Source organism: Callionymus lyra, chromosome 12, assembly GCF_982586985.1.
Source record: "Callionymus lyra chromosome 12, fCalLyr1.hap1.1, whole genome shotgun sequence".
In the NCBI taxonomy this organism is placed as follows: Eukaryota; Metazoa; Chordata; class Actinopteri; order Syngnathiformes; family Callionymidae; genus Callionymus; species Callionymus lyra.
This window is the reverse complement of record NC_141829.1, coordinates 8,103,347-8,119,685: the sequence shown is the minus strand read 5'-3', so window position 1 is coordinate 8,119,685 and position 16,339 is coordinate 8,103,347. Positions and strand designations below refer to the sequence as shown.

The following is a 16,339-nucleotide window of genomic DNA, read 5'->3' as shown; positions in this document are numbered from 1 at the left end:
GAGGGGGGGAGGATGAGCACCCTAGCAGGACGGATAAACAGGCTACGAACATTTATAGCGGCAACGAGCGCAGTCTGTTCATGTGGCAAAGTGTGCAGGAACCAGCATGGCCTGAAGATCCATCAGGCCAAAATGAAACGTCTGACAGGAAAGCATGTGGAGCAACGCACCGGTCCAGTACCTGGTTAGATGTGGGAGGAGCCCGGCTGGGACGCAACCCACAGTGCCCGGACCCTCGACGCTCCACAAGCCCCACCCCATGCCAGGCTTTCAGGACACCGCTGGGTCATGTGGCCTGCTAACCAAAAGGAAAGAGAGCGGCTCCAGTTTGATGAGGTTCTGGATCAGGAGCTGGTAGGCGAACAAGGACCCGATGCAACCCAATCAAGGTCGGTTGCAGAGGGTTTGTCGGCCAGTCTCTCATCAGGGCACTCAAAATGTTGGGAGTGAAGGGACTGCAGATTAGGAAAGCTACAAGGCAACGCAGCAGAAAAGGCATCAAGGTGGCTGTGGATAAGGGGGGGATCCCTGGGCTACACAAGCTACTCAGACACAATCCGGGGCCTGATCAACACAACACAACACTGATGATGTGTCTCACCTGCACCAAGAGTTTTTGCTATAACGATGGTGAAGGTGTAACAATCATATAATTAGAGTAGAAGAAAAGATTGAAAGGTTTAAGGTCATCCAGTAGAAATAAATGTGTTTACTTCATATTATTGACGTGGAACGTGGAATAACAGGTCTGACTAATGGCTACATTAAAAAATAATTGAGAACATTTCTAAGAGCTCGATCAACCACAAGTTTTCACTCAATTAACTTATTCACAGACACGCCTTCTCTCATTAACATATGAAATTAGAACATTGAGAAAACATTGTTATATCACCTTGATTTTGAAGTTATATGTTTCTCTGAACTTTCCCATGAGGAAGTAAAAACACGGATTTTGTAACCCGAGATACAGAAAGAAAAAGGAATTTATATAATCACTATTTTTTTTTTACTGTCTGATGTGTTTTTGTTTTTTTTTAAGGAAAAAAGTATTTTTTCTCTCAAGTAACATTTTACTCTTGACACGTCAAGACAATCGTTTTCGCCCAGTTTACTTAAAAGATAAACCTGTACAACAAGAAAAATGAGTGAAAAACAAACTCTCTATTATTTATATTTACACAACACATTTTAAAAACCCTAAAGAAAATAACAGCATATTTAATGATAATTTACAAATACTGAAACAAATTCACAAAGCTATTTGGATAATATCAAGAGTTTTAAAAACAAAATTGACAAAATATTGAAAATAAATGTCAAATTATTGAAATACATTTTCAAACTTTTATTAAAATGTACAGATTCATGAAACAAAAACTGGAACTTTGTTATTTTATTTAGTTTGTAAATGTGTGTCACATTCACTTACTGTTAAGTCTGGCTTGACTGTAAATAAATAAACTACTGCTAAAAAAGTATTAGTACCTTAAAAGTAGCCAGAATAAAAAGTAAAGTTTCAACAATTCAACCCTCTTGAGTTGCTGAAGTATTTTTAAAGCAAATTTTTTTCAAAGGATTCAGCCAAGAGTACTGTGAAGAAGTCTTGATTTATTTTATGAAAGATATCTTCTTTACTTTCCAGCACGACTTGCATTCGGCTTTTAGTTCAACATTTTGTATTATGAAAACATCTTTTCCACTATTTTCAATAACTTTACTAACTATTCAGAGAAATCCACGAACTTTAAAACCAATTTACCAAAAATTTAAAACCAATGCGAGACTTGCAGTTGACTTTTGTGCGTTACTTTGTAGTCACTTTTTATTTAAAACCTGTTCTGTATTAGTGACAACTTAATCAAGTTTTCTCATGCTCATAGCTGAACAAGCAATTTCAAGTAGTGACAGATTCAGAAGATGCAATTTAAAAAATAAATTGAGATAAATGAGATTGCAATTACAATTAGCATTAATTGTACAGTGAAGGTGTGTTCGGGTGGAGGTGCCATCATTTCTGGACCTGGTTGTCACGGCGATACATTCCTCATCCAGGGCCAACGATATAAAGAGGCAGAATCTCTCTTCAGCTGCACTCGCACTGCGACGGAGATCTTGCAAAGGTGTTGGCAAAGGCAAGAGAGAAACACAAAAAAGGTAAAAAAAAAAAAAAAAAAGATGATTAGATACAGAAAAGAAACAGGGTGTATTAGCTTGAAAAAAATGAAATTTAAAAACTTTTTTTCTTGTGTATTTTTTTTTTTCCAGATGGCTTCGTCTCACCTGCTTCTGCTCGTCTGCCTGTCTTGTGCAGTTCTGACGGTTTGTTCTCTCAGACAACATTTTTATTTGTGTAAATCTCAAATAATCAACTTAAAAAAAACAACATTATTGTGAATTAACATAAACTTTATGAAGGCGATACTTTAATGATCCTTTTTCACATTATAAAACATAAACATTTGTTACAGGGAATGGGATCTCTGCGAGATGATCAACCAGCGAATGCTCGCTCTGCATCGTCTGCCTCCCGGATTGCGTATCCTTCCTACTACTACCAACGTCAGTATATTTTACATTTTCTATTATAACTGGCAGGTTAGGAATCTGACTTACAATTTACTTAAACAAAGAATAGAAATCAAATCTTTTTTTTCACACATTTTACTTGTATGAGAGAGAAGAACACAGAGTTTACATGTCTGTCTGAATCATTTCTGAATCGCATAGGTGTTCAATGGTTTTTGTTCACCTGAAGAAAAGACTTGTGCGCTGGTTGTAAAGTGGTCACTTGCTGGTTTTTGGTCACCTGAAGAAAAGACTTGTGTGCTGGTTGTTGGTCACCTGAAGAAAAGACTTGTGTGCTGGTTTTTGGTCACCTGAAGAAAAGACTTGTGTGCTGGTTGTTGGTCACCTGAAGAAAAGACTTGTGTGCTGTTTTTTGGTCACCTGAAGAAAAGACTTGTGTGCTGGTTGTTGGTCACCTGAAGAAAAGACTTGTGTGCTGGTTTTTGGTCACCTGAAGAAAAGACTTGTGTGCTGGTTGTTGGTCACCTGAAGAAAAGACTTGTGCGCTGGTTGTTGGTCACCTGAAGAAAAGACTTGTGCGCTGGTTGTTGGTCACCTGAAGAAAAGACTTGTGCGCTGGTTGTTGGTCACCTGAAGAAAAGACTTGTGCGCTGGTTGTTGGTCACCTGAAGTAAAGACTTGTGTGCTGGTTGTTGGTCACATGAAGTAAAGACTTGTGCGCTGGTTGTTGGTCACCTGAAGTAAAGACGTTTGTGCTTGTTGTTGGTCACCTGAAATTAAGACTTGTGCGCTTGTTGTTGGTCACCTGAAGTAAAGACTTGTGTGCTGGTTGTTTGTCACCTGAAGTAAAGAATTTTGCGCTGGTTGTTCGTCACCTGAAGTAAAGACTTGTGCGCTGGTTGTTGGTCACCTGAAGTAAAGACTTGTGCGCTGGTTGTTGGTCACCTGAAGTAAAGACTTGTGTGCTTGATGTTGGTCACCTGAAGTAAAGACACGTGTGCTTGTTGTGGGTCACCTGAAGTAAAGACTTGTGCGCTGGTTGTTGGTCACCTGAAGTAAAGACTTGTGCGCTTGATGTTGGTCACCTGAAGTAAAGACTTGTGTGCTTGTTTGCAGCTCGCTGCTGCCCCGCCGGATGGACCACCACGTGGAACCGATGCTACATGTACCATTCAAAGGCCAAGACCTGGTTCGATGCCGAGGTGAGGCGGGATCTCTCCGCCGTCCGTCTTCCTGTCACAACAACCGTATCAACTCGTGGCTGTTGATTTCAGAAACACTGTGTCTCGCTCGGAGGACACCTGACCTCCATCAGAGGAGCCTGGGAGGACAGGTTTGTCAAAGGCATGGTGAAAAGACTCGCGGCTGCCAACAACCCAGTCTGGATCGGTGCCTTCAACAGCATCCAGGTACATCTTCACAGAACCTTTAAGACGTTGTGTTAAACACGTGTGACCTGAAAGGAAATACTTAAAGCTGAGCTTTTGAAGCAGCAACTTCATTTTGACATGTTATACCTTATGGAAACAGAAACATCTCCGTAGTGAAATCATTTGTATGTGCATTCAAGCAAAAAAAGTCATTCAGGCATGGTGAGTTACTTCTGCCTTTAGGTGTTTTTGTAACGTGTACATTAAGCATCAAACCTTATTTTTGTTATTTGTCATTAATGTACAAAACGTGAGTTTGAAATTTACGAAAGTCATTGAATGCAACTCGTGTTTTGTGGACCAATCAGAGCAGAGTGGGCGTGGTTGCTTGGACGTGACTTATTCTCAGCCAAAAAAAGCGCATTTTAAGTGGGCGGGGCTTAAGCGTATTTTCTAATGTAAATATCTTTATTAAATGAGAGATTTGTGCAAAAAGAAACATACTGATGAGTATAATAGAGGTCCTGGAACAATTTAAGAGACACTTAAATCTGAATATTAGGTGCCCTTTAAGGGGGAACACTTGCTGTTCACAGAAAATAGGGATTATGGTCCAAAGGATAAATTGAAGCCGTCGTATCATATTTAGTTATCCACAATCTGATTCATTACCTCATCAGTATCATCCTTCATTCATCAATGGAAGTCTGGAACCAAAAAATTTGTTCAACTGCTATAAACCGGGACATGGCAACTTTTGCGACGTTTAGTGCTCATGGGAAATGTAGTCTCCCGTCGGACTAAAAACTACCACTTTAGTTCACTGGCGTCACTCGACTTCAAATCGCATAGAATCACTTTCAAATTGAGATTTGAAGAAACTTCTCGTGTGTTGGAATCTTTTTCCATCAAATAAATAAACTTGCCTGCTTAAGGCCTTGGCTCCTTCATTGATTTTAGTTCATTTTCATGCTTGTTTTGTCACTTTTAAGTTGAGAAACATTGTCAAGTACTAGAGGTATCCTTTTTTTTTTGATAATTAGAAAAAGTATAATATATGTAAAATAGACAAGAAAATGTCACGTATCATGTCGTGTAGTGAAATTGTTCTTCTTCTCTCCAAGGACGGAGCCTGGCTCTGGCTCGACGGGAATAGATTCTATACAATGACCGCGTCTAGAAACCTGAAGAAGATGAAAACCGACAAGGAGTGTGTGCTGTTGTACCCGGACGGTGAGACAAAAAAAAGCCAACATTTGAATTTTAAAAACTTTCCAAACGGTGTGATCTTTTCCTCAGATTCCCACTGGCACGAATGGAAGTGCGACCAAAAACGTTCCTACGTGTGCGGCATGACCAAGTAAAGAAGACGCCACGGCGTCGATGAAATGACGTCTCGCCGCCTTCGCGCTTCTTTTTTTTTTGCCATTTCCATAAATATCACCATCATCTTCCACCTTGAATCACTATTCTGTTCAATAAATCTGCTCACGTAAGGATCCAGTTTTGCCAGAAGTTATTGAAGCTGATAATGAAAAATTAATCTCTAAAGTCGCTTGTTATCAGGTGCAAATTAGGAAGAAATGACTTCAGCGCGAGAAATTCAAACTGAAGAAGTGGTAAAACATGAAGGTTTCTGGACACGCTTGGCACAGTTAAAGTGGTCGTTCAACCCAAAATTCAAACTCGTTTTCTTCTCGCCCTCATGTCGACTAAGGGTTGGGATTATTTTCAGAGTGATCTGTTCTTTTTTTTAGAGTTATAGACAAAAACGTATTTCCATCGACAGTCGTGACTCACTTTAATTCGTCCAAAAGACACTTGAAAACCTCCAAAAACCTCCATACTGCTCATTTGTAACGTCCCTCTTGTACTGAAGCATCGACATAAGGAATAATCCTAAATATATTATTATCTAGTTTTTAATTTAAATGTGTTTGTAACCGACGGTAAAATGCTAACATGCTAAATATCACCAGTTGTTAGCCATTTAGCTTCTGCTAAAAACACTCTTAAAATATAAACTTCTTCAATCGTTTTCCGAACAATTCCTCGCGTCGAGGCTTCACGCTCGTTTGGAAGACCATGTTGGTGTTGAGCAGGAAGGAGCGGAGGAGTGTTTTTCTCTTTTGGCCTGTAGGGGGCGTCTCAGTTACCAATAGTGACGGACAAAAATAAATAAACTTAAATATCGGATATTACTTCTCAAACCAGCACTGTATAGATGTGTTATTTGAATGTGAATATTCACAGCATTTGTTAATTTATGTTGCTATTCTGGCAGCAGACCCCAAGTCAAATTCAGCAATATCCTGGCGACGACTGAGGACAGGAGGATACAGTCGACTCCAGCATCTTTTAAAGCTGATCTTTGAACATATTTTGAATTTCGAACAAAATATAGTTTTTTCTCGCCACTGTCACAATGTGATTCACTCATTGTTGATAAGTACCAGTTTTTCTTTCCTCCCATATAGTCTTATTTAAACTGTAAAGTGTCTTGAGATAAGTTTGTTAAGATTTCACACTTAAAGTTAAATAAAACTAAAATATATACTGTAAGTACATTATTGCAACACATCGTATCGTTGCCCCTGTATCGTGAGACGTATTGTAAACTAAATTCTTGCCAATACACAGTAGTTCCATCTGGATCTAAGAGGGTTTGGAAGACTTGTCTCAGTTAAAGTAAATCTGACGCATGTTGTGAAAAAGGGGGTACCTGTGTAGGGCTGAGATGCCGGCTGGTTCAAGGGTCTTCAGGACTACACACGCTCGCCGCAGACGGCTCTGCTTTGTAGCTGCCGATCACCTTCGCTTCGGAGCCGCCGGGCAGTGCTGGGTCCTCCTCCTGCGTCTCTACGGCGACCTCTTCCTGTTGGTCGGTTGAGCCGCCGCGCTCCTTCACCCTTTTCTCCAGCTCTCTCAGCTCCTGGGTGAAAGCTTCAATGCTGATGCCCTGACCATTGGAGTCCCCAGGGAGCTGAGGGTCTCCCGGAGCTTGTTCCAGCAGCTCCTTGATGAGACTTTCTACAGACTGTTGTGTGTTATTGGCTTCTGGAAGATCTGAGAGTGCACCCTGCAAGTATGAGGTATCGCTGTTGGGCTGACTGAGGGAGGTGGTGCAGTGAGACGTCGCATTACTCGAGTCGCTCTTGGTAAACATGGACTGTGAGAGGGTAGGGCAGGTCTGGGATGTGCAGGTGACGATGGATCCGTTGGCGTTCTCGTCCAAGAACCGAGAGCAGCCGTTGTCCGGCCTTATTGGCCCGTTGTACACGGCCTGGTAGCTGACGGTGATGGCAGTGGCTGGAATGTGAGGCGCAGCGGACGACGTTTGGCGAGACCCTGATGACGTGTCGTCGGACGAACAGGAAGGGATCAGAGGAGGAACTGGTTTTGGCAGGAATTCCTCTCTCTGTAAGCTGCACTTCTTGGAGCGCGTCGTCAGGCTGATGCAGTTGTTTTCCCCGATGGTCACGTCCCATTCCCCGCTCTCTCGCTCGCTGCTCGACCACTCCGAGCGTGCCACCGCCACCACCGCCGCCCTCTGCTGGCCGGGTGGGGTTTCGCTGCCGCCCGAGTGCTGCAACGAGAAGTGCTCCGGGAACATGGCCAGAGAGGGGTTGGATGTCGGGGGAAGAGGCGGCGGGGGTGCAGTGTTCGCAGAGGGATTCTCTCCGTCGTATGGAGCTGACCAGTCCCGGCAGGCCCACGAGCAGATTTCCACGCCTCTCCTGGCGTCTTTGAGATACTCGAGATAGCCAGAGTCCCATTCCAGGCAGTCCAACTGGCCATGCTGGTGAGTCACGCCGTCAGGGGACATGGAGCTGGAAGACCCCGGCTGCAGCGACTCCACGCCGGTGGGGGTCGAGGGTTCCCCCAATCCACCGCTGCTCTGTTGGCGTATGAAGAAGGACAGGCGGGACGGTGTGCTTGGTCTAGGTGGAACCGGGGATTCCGTGTTTCAGGCAGACAAAACACCACAGATTTAAACGACTTCACGACTTTCAACAACACAATCCTACTCACCTCTTCCCCACAACGGAGCTTCCTCTTCTCGGTCAGCAGATGGCGCCACACTCACACGACAACATTCAGGAATGAGCGACAGGAACTTGTTAGCAGACTTCCCGTAGACGTCGGTTTCCCTAATGGACCTGCTTTGACTCAGCATCAGGTGGGTGCAGGGCAGCAGATTTGGGGGCTAGGAAGTGTATCGTATGTTACCCTAATGAGGAAACTGAGTCAATCTGTGGCAGTTTCCAAAACTCAGTTGCCTAGTGAAACCCTCCCAGATTTGCAAATTCACGATTGTACACACAACCTATGTCAGAAATGGTGTCTGACTGTTCAAAAGTACAAATTTGGGATCAGATAAAACCTGGATCATAACAATCCTGAATCAAAAGGGGTCTGTGGTCTTCTTGGTACCGCAGAACTTATTAGACCCAAACATTGAGTTGGCTAATCGCTAGCTTAAGCAATTATCGGTTCCTGGAAGGGCATCTTAACTACAGGTCTATGAATCCAGAAGAACTTTTCATTTGAATCGCTTGTTTCTGAATCTTAAGACATGATAGTGGATCCCTGAAATTCCCAACAGAACATACCTCCATTCCAAGATAAATACATGTGGGATTCTGGGTATGTCGGTATGTGTTTTTTAGTCAAATGGCTGAGAATATTTGAAGACGACCTTTTTTGCACAACCTGAAAAAGAATGCTAGTTAATTTTTTTCTAGACACTTTCTTAAACCTTTTTTTCGGTGTAAGTAGATTTTCTAGTGTATCACCTTTAGGCACCTGATCAGGATCCTCCAGGACGCCTCCCTGGTGGGGTGTTCAGGGAATGTCCAACTGGTAGAAGACTCAGGGAGTAGACCCAGGACACGCTGGAGAGACTATGTCTCCTTAGTTCGTCTGGGAACGCTTTGGTGTCCGTCGGGAAGAGCTAGACGGTGTTGGCGAGGAAAGTCTGGGCCTCCTTTCTGAAGCTGCCAACCCAAAACTGGGTAAGCAGAAGAAAACTAATAAAGTTTTCCACTTTTCACTAAAAAAGATTTGGATCTTCTCCCACCTACAGTGGAGCAGTGGTTCCTGTCACGGCTAATTTGAGGTTTTCTTGGGTAAGCGGTAATAAGTGTTGTTGCTTCTTACTTGTCTAACTCGTCTATAAGTGACCTACATTTGACCAGTAGCCATTCCATGATAACTCACCTCTTGTTAGTGTAGCTGTGATGGGCTTTCAATCCCAGTGGTTCTTGAAATCATTGAAGGTTTGAACCAGATCAAAACCAGGACTTACAACTTCCCCTAGTTCCCTTCACGCTGAACCTGCATTAACTCTACTTGAAATCAGCGGCTAATCCCAACATACTTTTAAAAACACAATTCCTGCTGTTCGTCTGCAAAAAAAAGACAATTCTCGTTTTTCACGATTGGGTTTTACGACCCGGGACTGTACTGGTCTGGTTCTTGAAAGTATCAACTATGAAGCCTGAATAGGTTTCATTCATTTACTCAAAAAGCAAGAAAAAGTCTCCTCCTAATTTATTTGTCTGTTTTGAACAGATGTACGCAAATAATTATTTTACTTGGTTTGATGTCAATATGATCGCTGCTGTCATCCAGATTTGAAGGCGGATGAATCAATGTGGTCGTGTTTGTGCTACCAGGCTCAAATTTTTTATCCTTTGAAAAGTTTATTGATTTTACTGTCAGTTCAGGAAACTGACTTAGAGCTGAAACCCAAAGAACCAACACCAGGTTTAGTTTAAAGCCACAAATATTTACTTGCAAGAAGGACATCAGTTTAAATGCCCAGAGCTGTTAGTTCGCTGTTATACTGTACCTTCATTCCAGTCTCACAGTCCGTTAATTATCTTCCCCAAAGGTATCCACCAAAGACAAACCTAAATTATTTTTAAGTCAAGGTTGGCGTCTACTCCTTCAGAGACCAGTTCCTGGCACAAAGGCATCTCTAATCCTTATATTCCTTCCTCACACAGCCACAACTGGATACAATTCAAATAATAATCTGTGTGGTTAAGAAAATTTGAAGAACATACTTTAGCTCAGGACTTTCCCATCAGTAACACCCTATGAAAATGAGTATTGTTGTTTGTGATCCTGCAGTTCTGGTTTCGGGTTCTGTAGGTGACACAAAATAAGGTTAATCGTGGAGAAAATCTTTTGTGTTAGGTCCAGATTAGGGGTTTCAAAAACTGTTGAATGCCCTGATTAGCAACAATAGATTTTGGGAAAAGACACGTTACATCTAGACCTTTATCTGGTATTTCTTTCCTATTCCTATCTTTCTTATTAAATCGGTCAAAACAGGACTCCGTTCCGGTCGCTCCAACACGCCTTTACTTCCGGTTCTTATGCTTCGCTTTGTAGAGAGAAATGGTCAATGCAGAGTGTCACGGGTCGTTTATTAGCCGCTTCAAGTCAAACAAAATACAAGCTTTACAGTTCAATAGCCACGGAGGAATGGTCCCAAGCTGTAGAAACATTGCGATATTTAAGGCAAATTTCCCGCCCAGGGGGTCGTCTTTTCCGGGGAAAATGGTTCTTTCAAGTTGCCTGTGTCTCGATCACCCTCAGAGCGAACTTCCTAACTTGCCCTCTTGCAATCTATGATTCAAATGTTCTCGGGTGGGGGCCTCCGTCTTCCAGCCCCCCCTCCTGGATGTGTCCCGCTTCATTCTTTGATCCATGACCCAAGGTGTGAAACGGCAGACAAACAGATGTTTTTTAAATAACCGGTGTTATGTCTCTAATTCTGTTTCAAGCTTGTCTTGAGTGTAAATCAGTCTGAGTGAAATGTTGATTGTGAATGTGTATTCAAACGATTTATACTTTATCTTTTGATTATCATTTAGCATTAATTTAAGTATGGCGTATACTTATCGTGTATAATAATTTTTAATCTTACAGTATTTATGGAAGCAGGGAAGTCGGACATGCTTAAAGTGTCATGACCATAACATACTGATAGTCATGGTAGATGAGAATATGTGGAAGGGAAATAAGAAGAAGTTGCAAAAGTTAAGGGACGCACAAGTGTTAAGAAAAGGTTATCAGGAAAAGGCTAGCAATAGCGAAACGTGTCAGAAACGCAGTCCCAATTAGCATTAGTGAAACATGTTGGGGAAACAGAAGCGCTATCAAAATTGATCTTAAACAATCGGGTATACACTTAAGCCCCGCCCACTAAAAATGCTCCATTTCAGCTGAGTTGCAAAAATAACACTCAATGATGAAGAAAAACAGATTGAGTGAATTTTTAATAGTTTTTATTTGATTCAGAAATTCAAATAAATGTCCAACAAACACAAGATGAAACAGAAGTGATGTCTGAGTCGTTGCGAGGACATCAGTGGAGGATCATGGAGCAAACGTACGCCATTTTTGTGGTGCATTTCTGGTCATTCCAGTAGTTTTCTGTAGGGGGAATATCACAGTAAGAACCTCTCTTTAGGAGGAAAGAAGATTTTCTACTCACTGCGCCAATTCATCTCTGCGCAGTGCTCTTTATTAAGGTTGTTGGGTTCATTCGCGGCCCAACGCTTGTAAATGAATTTGGTGCCATCGGTCCACATCCAGAGACCCTCCTGGAAAGAGAAACCCTCGTTTGATTCTCATCCGTGTTCGACAACTCATGAACAAGGAAGTCAGTCTCACCACCACCGAGTCGTGAGCTCCGATCCAGACCCGGGGGAAGTGGCCGGTCACTCTTTGGATCAGATTACGGACGTAGATATGCTCTCTGCCTTTGGTGATGGAAGCCAAGTTTCCTCCAAATGTCTGGCAGTGTTTCTGAAACAAGAGGAAGTCGATGACTCGGCAGATTCTGACGAGCACAGGTTTTCAGGTTGTAGTACCTCTGCGCTGACCCAGTCCTTATTGGTGTGGTGGTACATGTAGCAGCGCTCCTCAAACTGGGTCCATCCATTCGGGCAGCAGCGAACTAGTAACCAAAGACAATTTGATTGTAAAAAAAAAACAGATTGTAATAACCACAGATCAGATACAAATCACCAAACACTGACCTGGTTTGACTTCTTTATCACAGCAACACTGTAAACACAAGAAAGTTGTTGAAAACAAACCGTGAGATCTTTGTCTCCATCAGTCGACACTCGAGACTCACAGAGGTGGCGGACAAAACTGCACAGCTCAGGCAGGCCAGCAGGAGCACGAGCGATGACGACGACATCTGGAAGAGACGCAAATATAATGCTAAGCTCCCGATGAAGGAAAGAAAATGCATCGACGGCGAGGTCCTACCTTCACTGGTTGTATCTTCGCGGTGGTGATGAACAAGCGTTGACTGATGACTGTCTCAGGCGTGACTGCTCTTTATATACTCTCGCAGATCTCTAAAGTATGTGGGACACCGGGATACACCTTCACTTGGAATTACAATAATGTATTTAATTATCCAATTTTCAATAGTTACTTAATGCTGGGAGGTTAAGCCCATTATCTTCTTGTTTGAATACATCTCTGATAATTGTCTATCATTACTTGACGTATCTGGTTCACCCGAGCTTCGTATACAAAGTCAACAGTTGTATCCCTGCCACACATTCCATTTTCTCCTGATCAAGTGCTTATATACCCCACAAAGTTTATCTAACATTTATTAGAATACAGTTTGTTGGCATTCTTGATACTTTAAGCAGTTAACCCTTGTGTTATCTCAGGGTCAAGGTGACCCGAAAAGCAAATATGTTTGTGCTATACCCTGTGTTATGTTTCGGTTGTGTTGCCTCACCTTCGTCTCATCTTGGTCTTGATACTCTTCTGTGTGGTAGGTATACTTTTAGTGAACATGTTGGAGCTGAAGAAAAGAGATCCCATCTTCCCCCTTCCCTACAAACCTCTTGGAACTACCAAGGTATTCCTGGGCCAAATGATATAGTATTTTCAATGTGTCCAGTGGGTCTACACCAGGGCCTCCACCCAGTTGGAATTGTCTACAGAACGTCACCTTGTGTGTCCAGGGAAAAGGGTAATGGTTGGTACAAATCAAGACATTCAAGTTTCTTATGAGGAAAAGAGGTATTTAAGGGCGACCATACCGTGAATCGCCACAGATAGATGGAGTTGTCGCTTGGTTAGGTCTTGTGTTTCTAAACATTTAACCAGGCCTTGTGGAGATGCTGAAAAATAAACTGTGATTCTTATTTTACTCCTTTAATTCGTCTCCTCTCGGTCTTGATACTCTTGATAGTCGGATGAAGCTTCATGAGCATCAGTGTCATTATCCACAGAGTCCACTAGATGGCGTCTCTGAATTATTTTACCTTGTTTTGAACAACTGTTCTAATGAAACTTCATTTTTAAACAGAAGGCGCCACCTACTGACCTCTAAAAAACATGACACTGTTTCATGAAGCTTCATCAGCCCATCACTACTTGGAGGTCTACTTTGAGGGAATAGTATCCATCCATTCATTCTTCTGAGGTCAGGTTTTCGGCAACAGCAGGAGCTGAAGACCAGAGGTCCCCGACTTCCCCCTAGCCTAGAAATCTCATGGAACTACCAAGGTTTTTCCTTGGCCAACTAAGAGACACAGTCTTTTCAACGTGATCTGGTTCTACGCCTGAGCCTACTTCGCCTTGTGTGTCCAGAAACAATATTAATGTTTGGAACATAAGAGAACATTGAAGGCTCTTATCAGAAAAAAAATATGTATTGTAGGGCGACCATATCCTAAAACCCCCAAAATAGGACACTGATACGTGGAGTTGTATTGTCGCAAATTTCTCTAGGTTTGTGGTTCTGGTTAAGTGTTCCGAATTTCCAAGGAAACATAATCATCCCTCTTGGAGATGCTCAGCCAAATACAAGGTTGCGGCAAAAAACAAAACAAACTAAGGACTGTCCATGGTGACCCATGGTGTTGGCCGATATTGAGGCGCGGGAATGCTTTTTTGTTTTCAGGAATCCAGCCACCGGTACCATGAAACCAACTGGTTTGTGTAAGAGGAGCATTCCTGATCAACCCTGGCAGGGTCAACACCCTATGAACCCAGGATGCAACACTAATGATGTGTCTAAGTTGCACCAAGAGTGTTTGCTATAACAAGTTCATCTGGCCAAGCCAGGAATGGGCCGGAAGAGGACTATGAATAGGCAGAGAGGGTCAGCAACCCAAGCTGCAGCTCCACAGAGGGAGCACCTACAAGAAGCTACGGAAAACTCCCCGAGAGGGGGGGAGGATGAGCACCCTAGCAGGACGGATAAACAGGCTTCGAACATTTATAGCGGCAACGAGCGCAGTCTGTTCACGTGGCAAAGTGTGCAGGAACCAGCATGGCCTGAAGATCCATCAGGCCAAAATGAAACGTCTGACAGGAAAGCATGTGGAGCAACGCACCGGTCCAGTACCTGGTTAGATGTGGGAGGAGCCCGGCCGGGACGCAACCCACAGTGCCCGGACCCTCGACGCTCCACAAGCCCCACCCCATGCCAGGCTTTCAGGACACCGCTGGGTCATGTGGCATGCTAACCAAAAGGAAAGAGAGCGGCTCCAGTTTGATGAGGTTCTGGATCAGGAGCTGGTAGGCGAACAAGGACCCGATGCAACCCAATCAAGGTCGGTTGCAGAGGGTTTGTCGGCCAGTCTCTCATCAGGGCACTCAAAATGTTGGGAGTGAAGGGACTGCAGATTAGGAAAGCTACAAGGCAACGCAGCAGAAAAGGCATCAAGGTGGCTGTGGATAAGGGGGGGATCCCTGGGCTACACAAGCTACTCAGACACAATCCGGGGCCTGATCAACACAACACAACACTGATGATGTGTCTCACCTGCACCAAGAGTTTTTGCTATAACGATGGTGAAGGTGTAACAATCATATAATTAGAGTAGAAGAAAAGATTGAAAGGTTTAAGGTCATCCAGTAGAAATAAATGTGTTTACTTCATATTATTGACGTGGAACGTGGAATAACAGGTCTGACTAATGGCTACATTAAAAAATAATTGAGAACATTTCTAAGAGCTCGATCAACCACAAGTTTTCACTCAATTAACTTATTCACAGACACGCCTTCTCTCATTAACATATGAAATTAGAACATTGAGAAAACATTGTTATATCACCTTGATTTTGAAGTTATATGTTTCTCTGAACTTTCCCATGAGGAAGTAAAAACACGGATTTTGTAACCCGAGATACAGAAAGAAAAAGGAATTTATATAATCACTTTTTTTTTTTTTACTGTCTGATGTGTTTTTGTTTTTTTTTAAGGAAAAAAGTATTTTTTCTCTCGAGTAACATTTTACTCTTGACACGTCAAGACAATCGTTTTCGCCCAGTTTACTTAAAAGATAAACCTGTAAAACAAGAAAAATGAGTGAAAAACAAACTCTCTATTATTTATATTTACACAGCACATTTTAAAAACCCTAAAGAAAATAACAGCATATTTAATGATAATTTACAAATACTGAAACAAATTCACAAAGCTATTTGGATAATTTCAAGATTTTTAAAAACAAAATTGACAAAATATTGAAAAGAACTGTCAAATTCTTGAAATACATTTTCAAACTTTTATTAAAATGTACAGATTCATGAAACAAAAAACTGGAACTTTGTTATTTTATTTAGTTTGTAAATGTGTGTCACATTCACTTACTGTCAAGTCTGGCTTGACTATAAATAAATAAACTACAGCTAAAAAGGTATTAGTACCTTAAAGGTAGCCAGAATAAAAAGTAAAGTTTCAACAATTCAACCCTCTTGAGTTTCTGAAGTATTTGTAAAGCACAAAGGATTCAGCCAAAAGTACTGTGAAGAAGTCTTGATTTTTTTTATGAAAGATATCTTCTTTACTTTCCAGGACGACTTGTGTTGCGCACTTAGAACCATAAACTAGATTCCAGGCGTGCATTAGTTTCGATGATTTTATTTCTCTGTAGACAGAAACACAGAAACACTTAACTCGGCTGCTTCGCACATGCTCGCTCTTCATCGAATGACTCGAATGAGCCGAACGGACCAATATTTAAATTTACACTTTTTTTACAAGGAGCTCTTCCAGTCTGATTTGGCTTCTGGTGTCCGATTTCTCAGCATGGAAAGGAGTGTCCGATTAAACCGTTCTACCTGACCGTTCCCAGCTGGATGGTAGGGTGTTGTTCTGGAGCCCTTTATACCGCAGTATTCTTCCAACTTTGAAAACAACTTGTTTTCGAACTCTCTGCCCTGATCATGATGTAACTTGGCAGGAAATCCAAACTTGAGCACAAAGTCTCCGAAGATCTTCTCCGCTGCCGTCCTAGCTGATTTGTTGGTACAAGCATAGGCCTGGGCTCAGCGCGTAAAATGATCCATGACTACCAAGATATACTCATATCCTCCTTTGCAGCTTTCCAAGTGCAGGAAATCTATTGAGACCATCTCAAAGGGGTATGTAGT

General features: G+C 42.4%; 1 protein-coding gene and 1 pseudogene across 1 annotated transcript; one reads left to right on the top strand and one right to left on the bottom strand.

Moving 5' to 3' along the window:
- Positions 1 to 189: 189 nt before the first annotated feature.
- On the top strand, positions 190 to 5,263 carry LOC148068132 (galactose-specific lectin nattectin-like). Its single transcript, XM_087804576.1, has 7 exons — positions 190 to 354; positions 2,269 to 2,322; positions 2,472 to 2,562; positions 3,646 to 3,731; positions 3,804 to 3,938; positions 5,024 to 5,132; positions 5,199 to 5,263. The coding sequence occupies exons 1-7, from the start codon at positions 190 to 192 to the stop codon at positions 5,261 to 5,263; spliced, it is 705 nt and encodes a 234-aa protein (XP_087660702.1).
- A 1,385-nt stretch (positions 5,264 to 6,648) lies between these two features.
- LOC148068131 (FHF complex subunit HOOK-interacting protein 1B pseudogene) lies at positions 6,649 to 8,518 on the bottom strand (annotated as a pseudogene).
- Between the last annotated feature and the right edge of the window lie 7,821 nt (positions 8,519 to 16,339).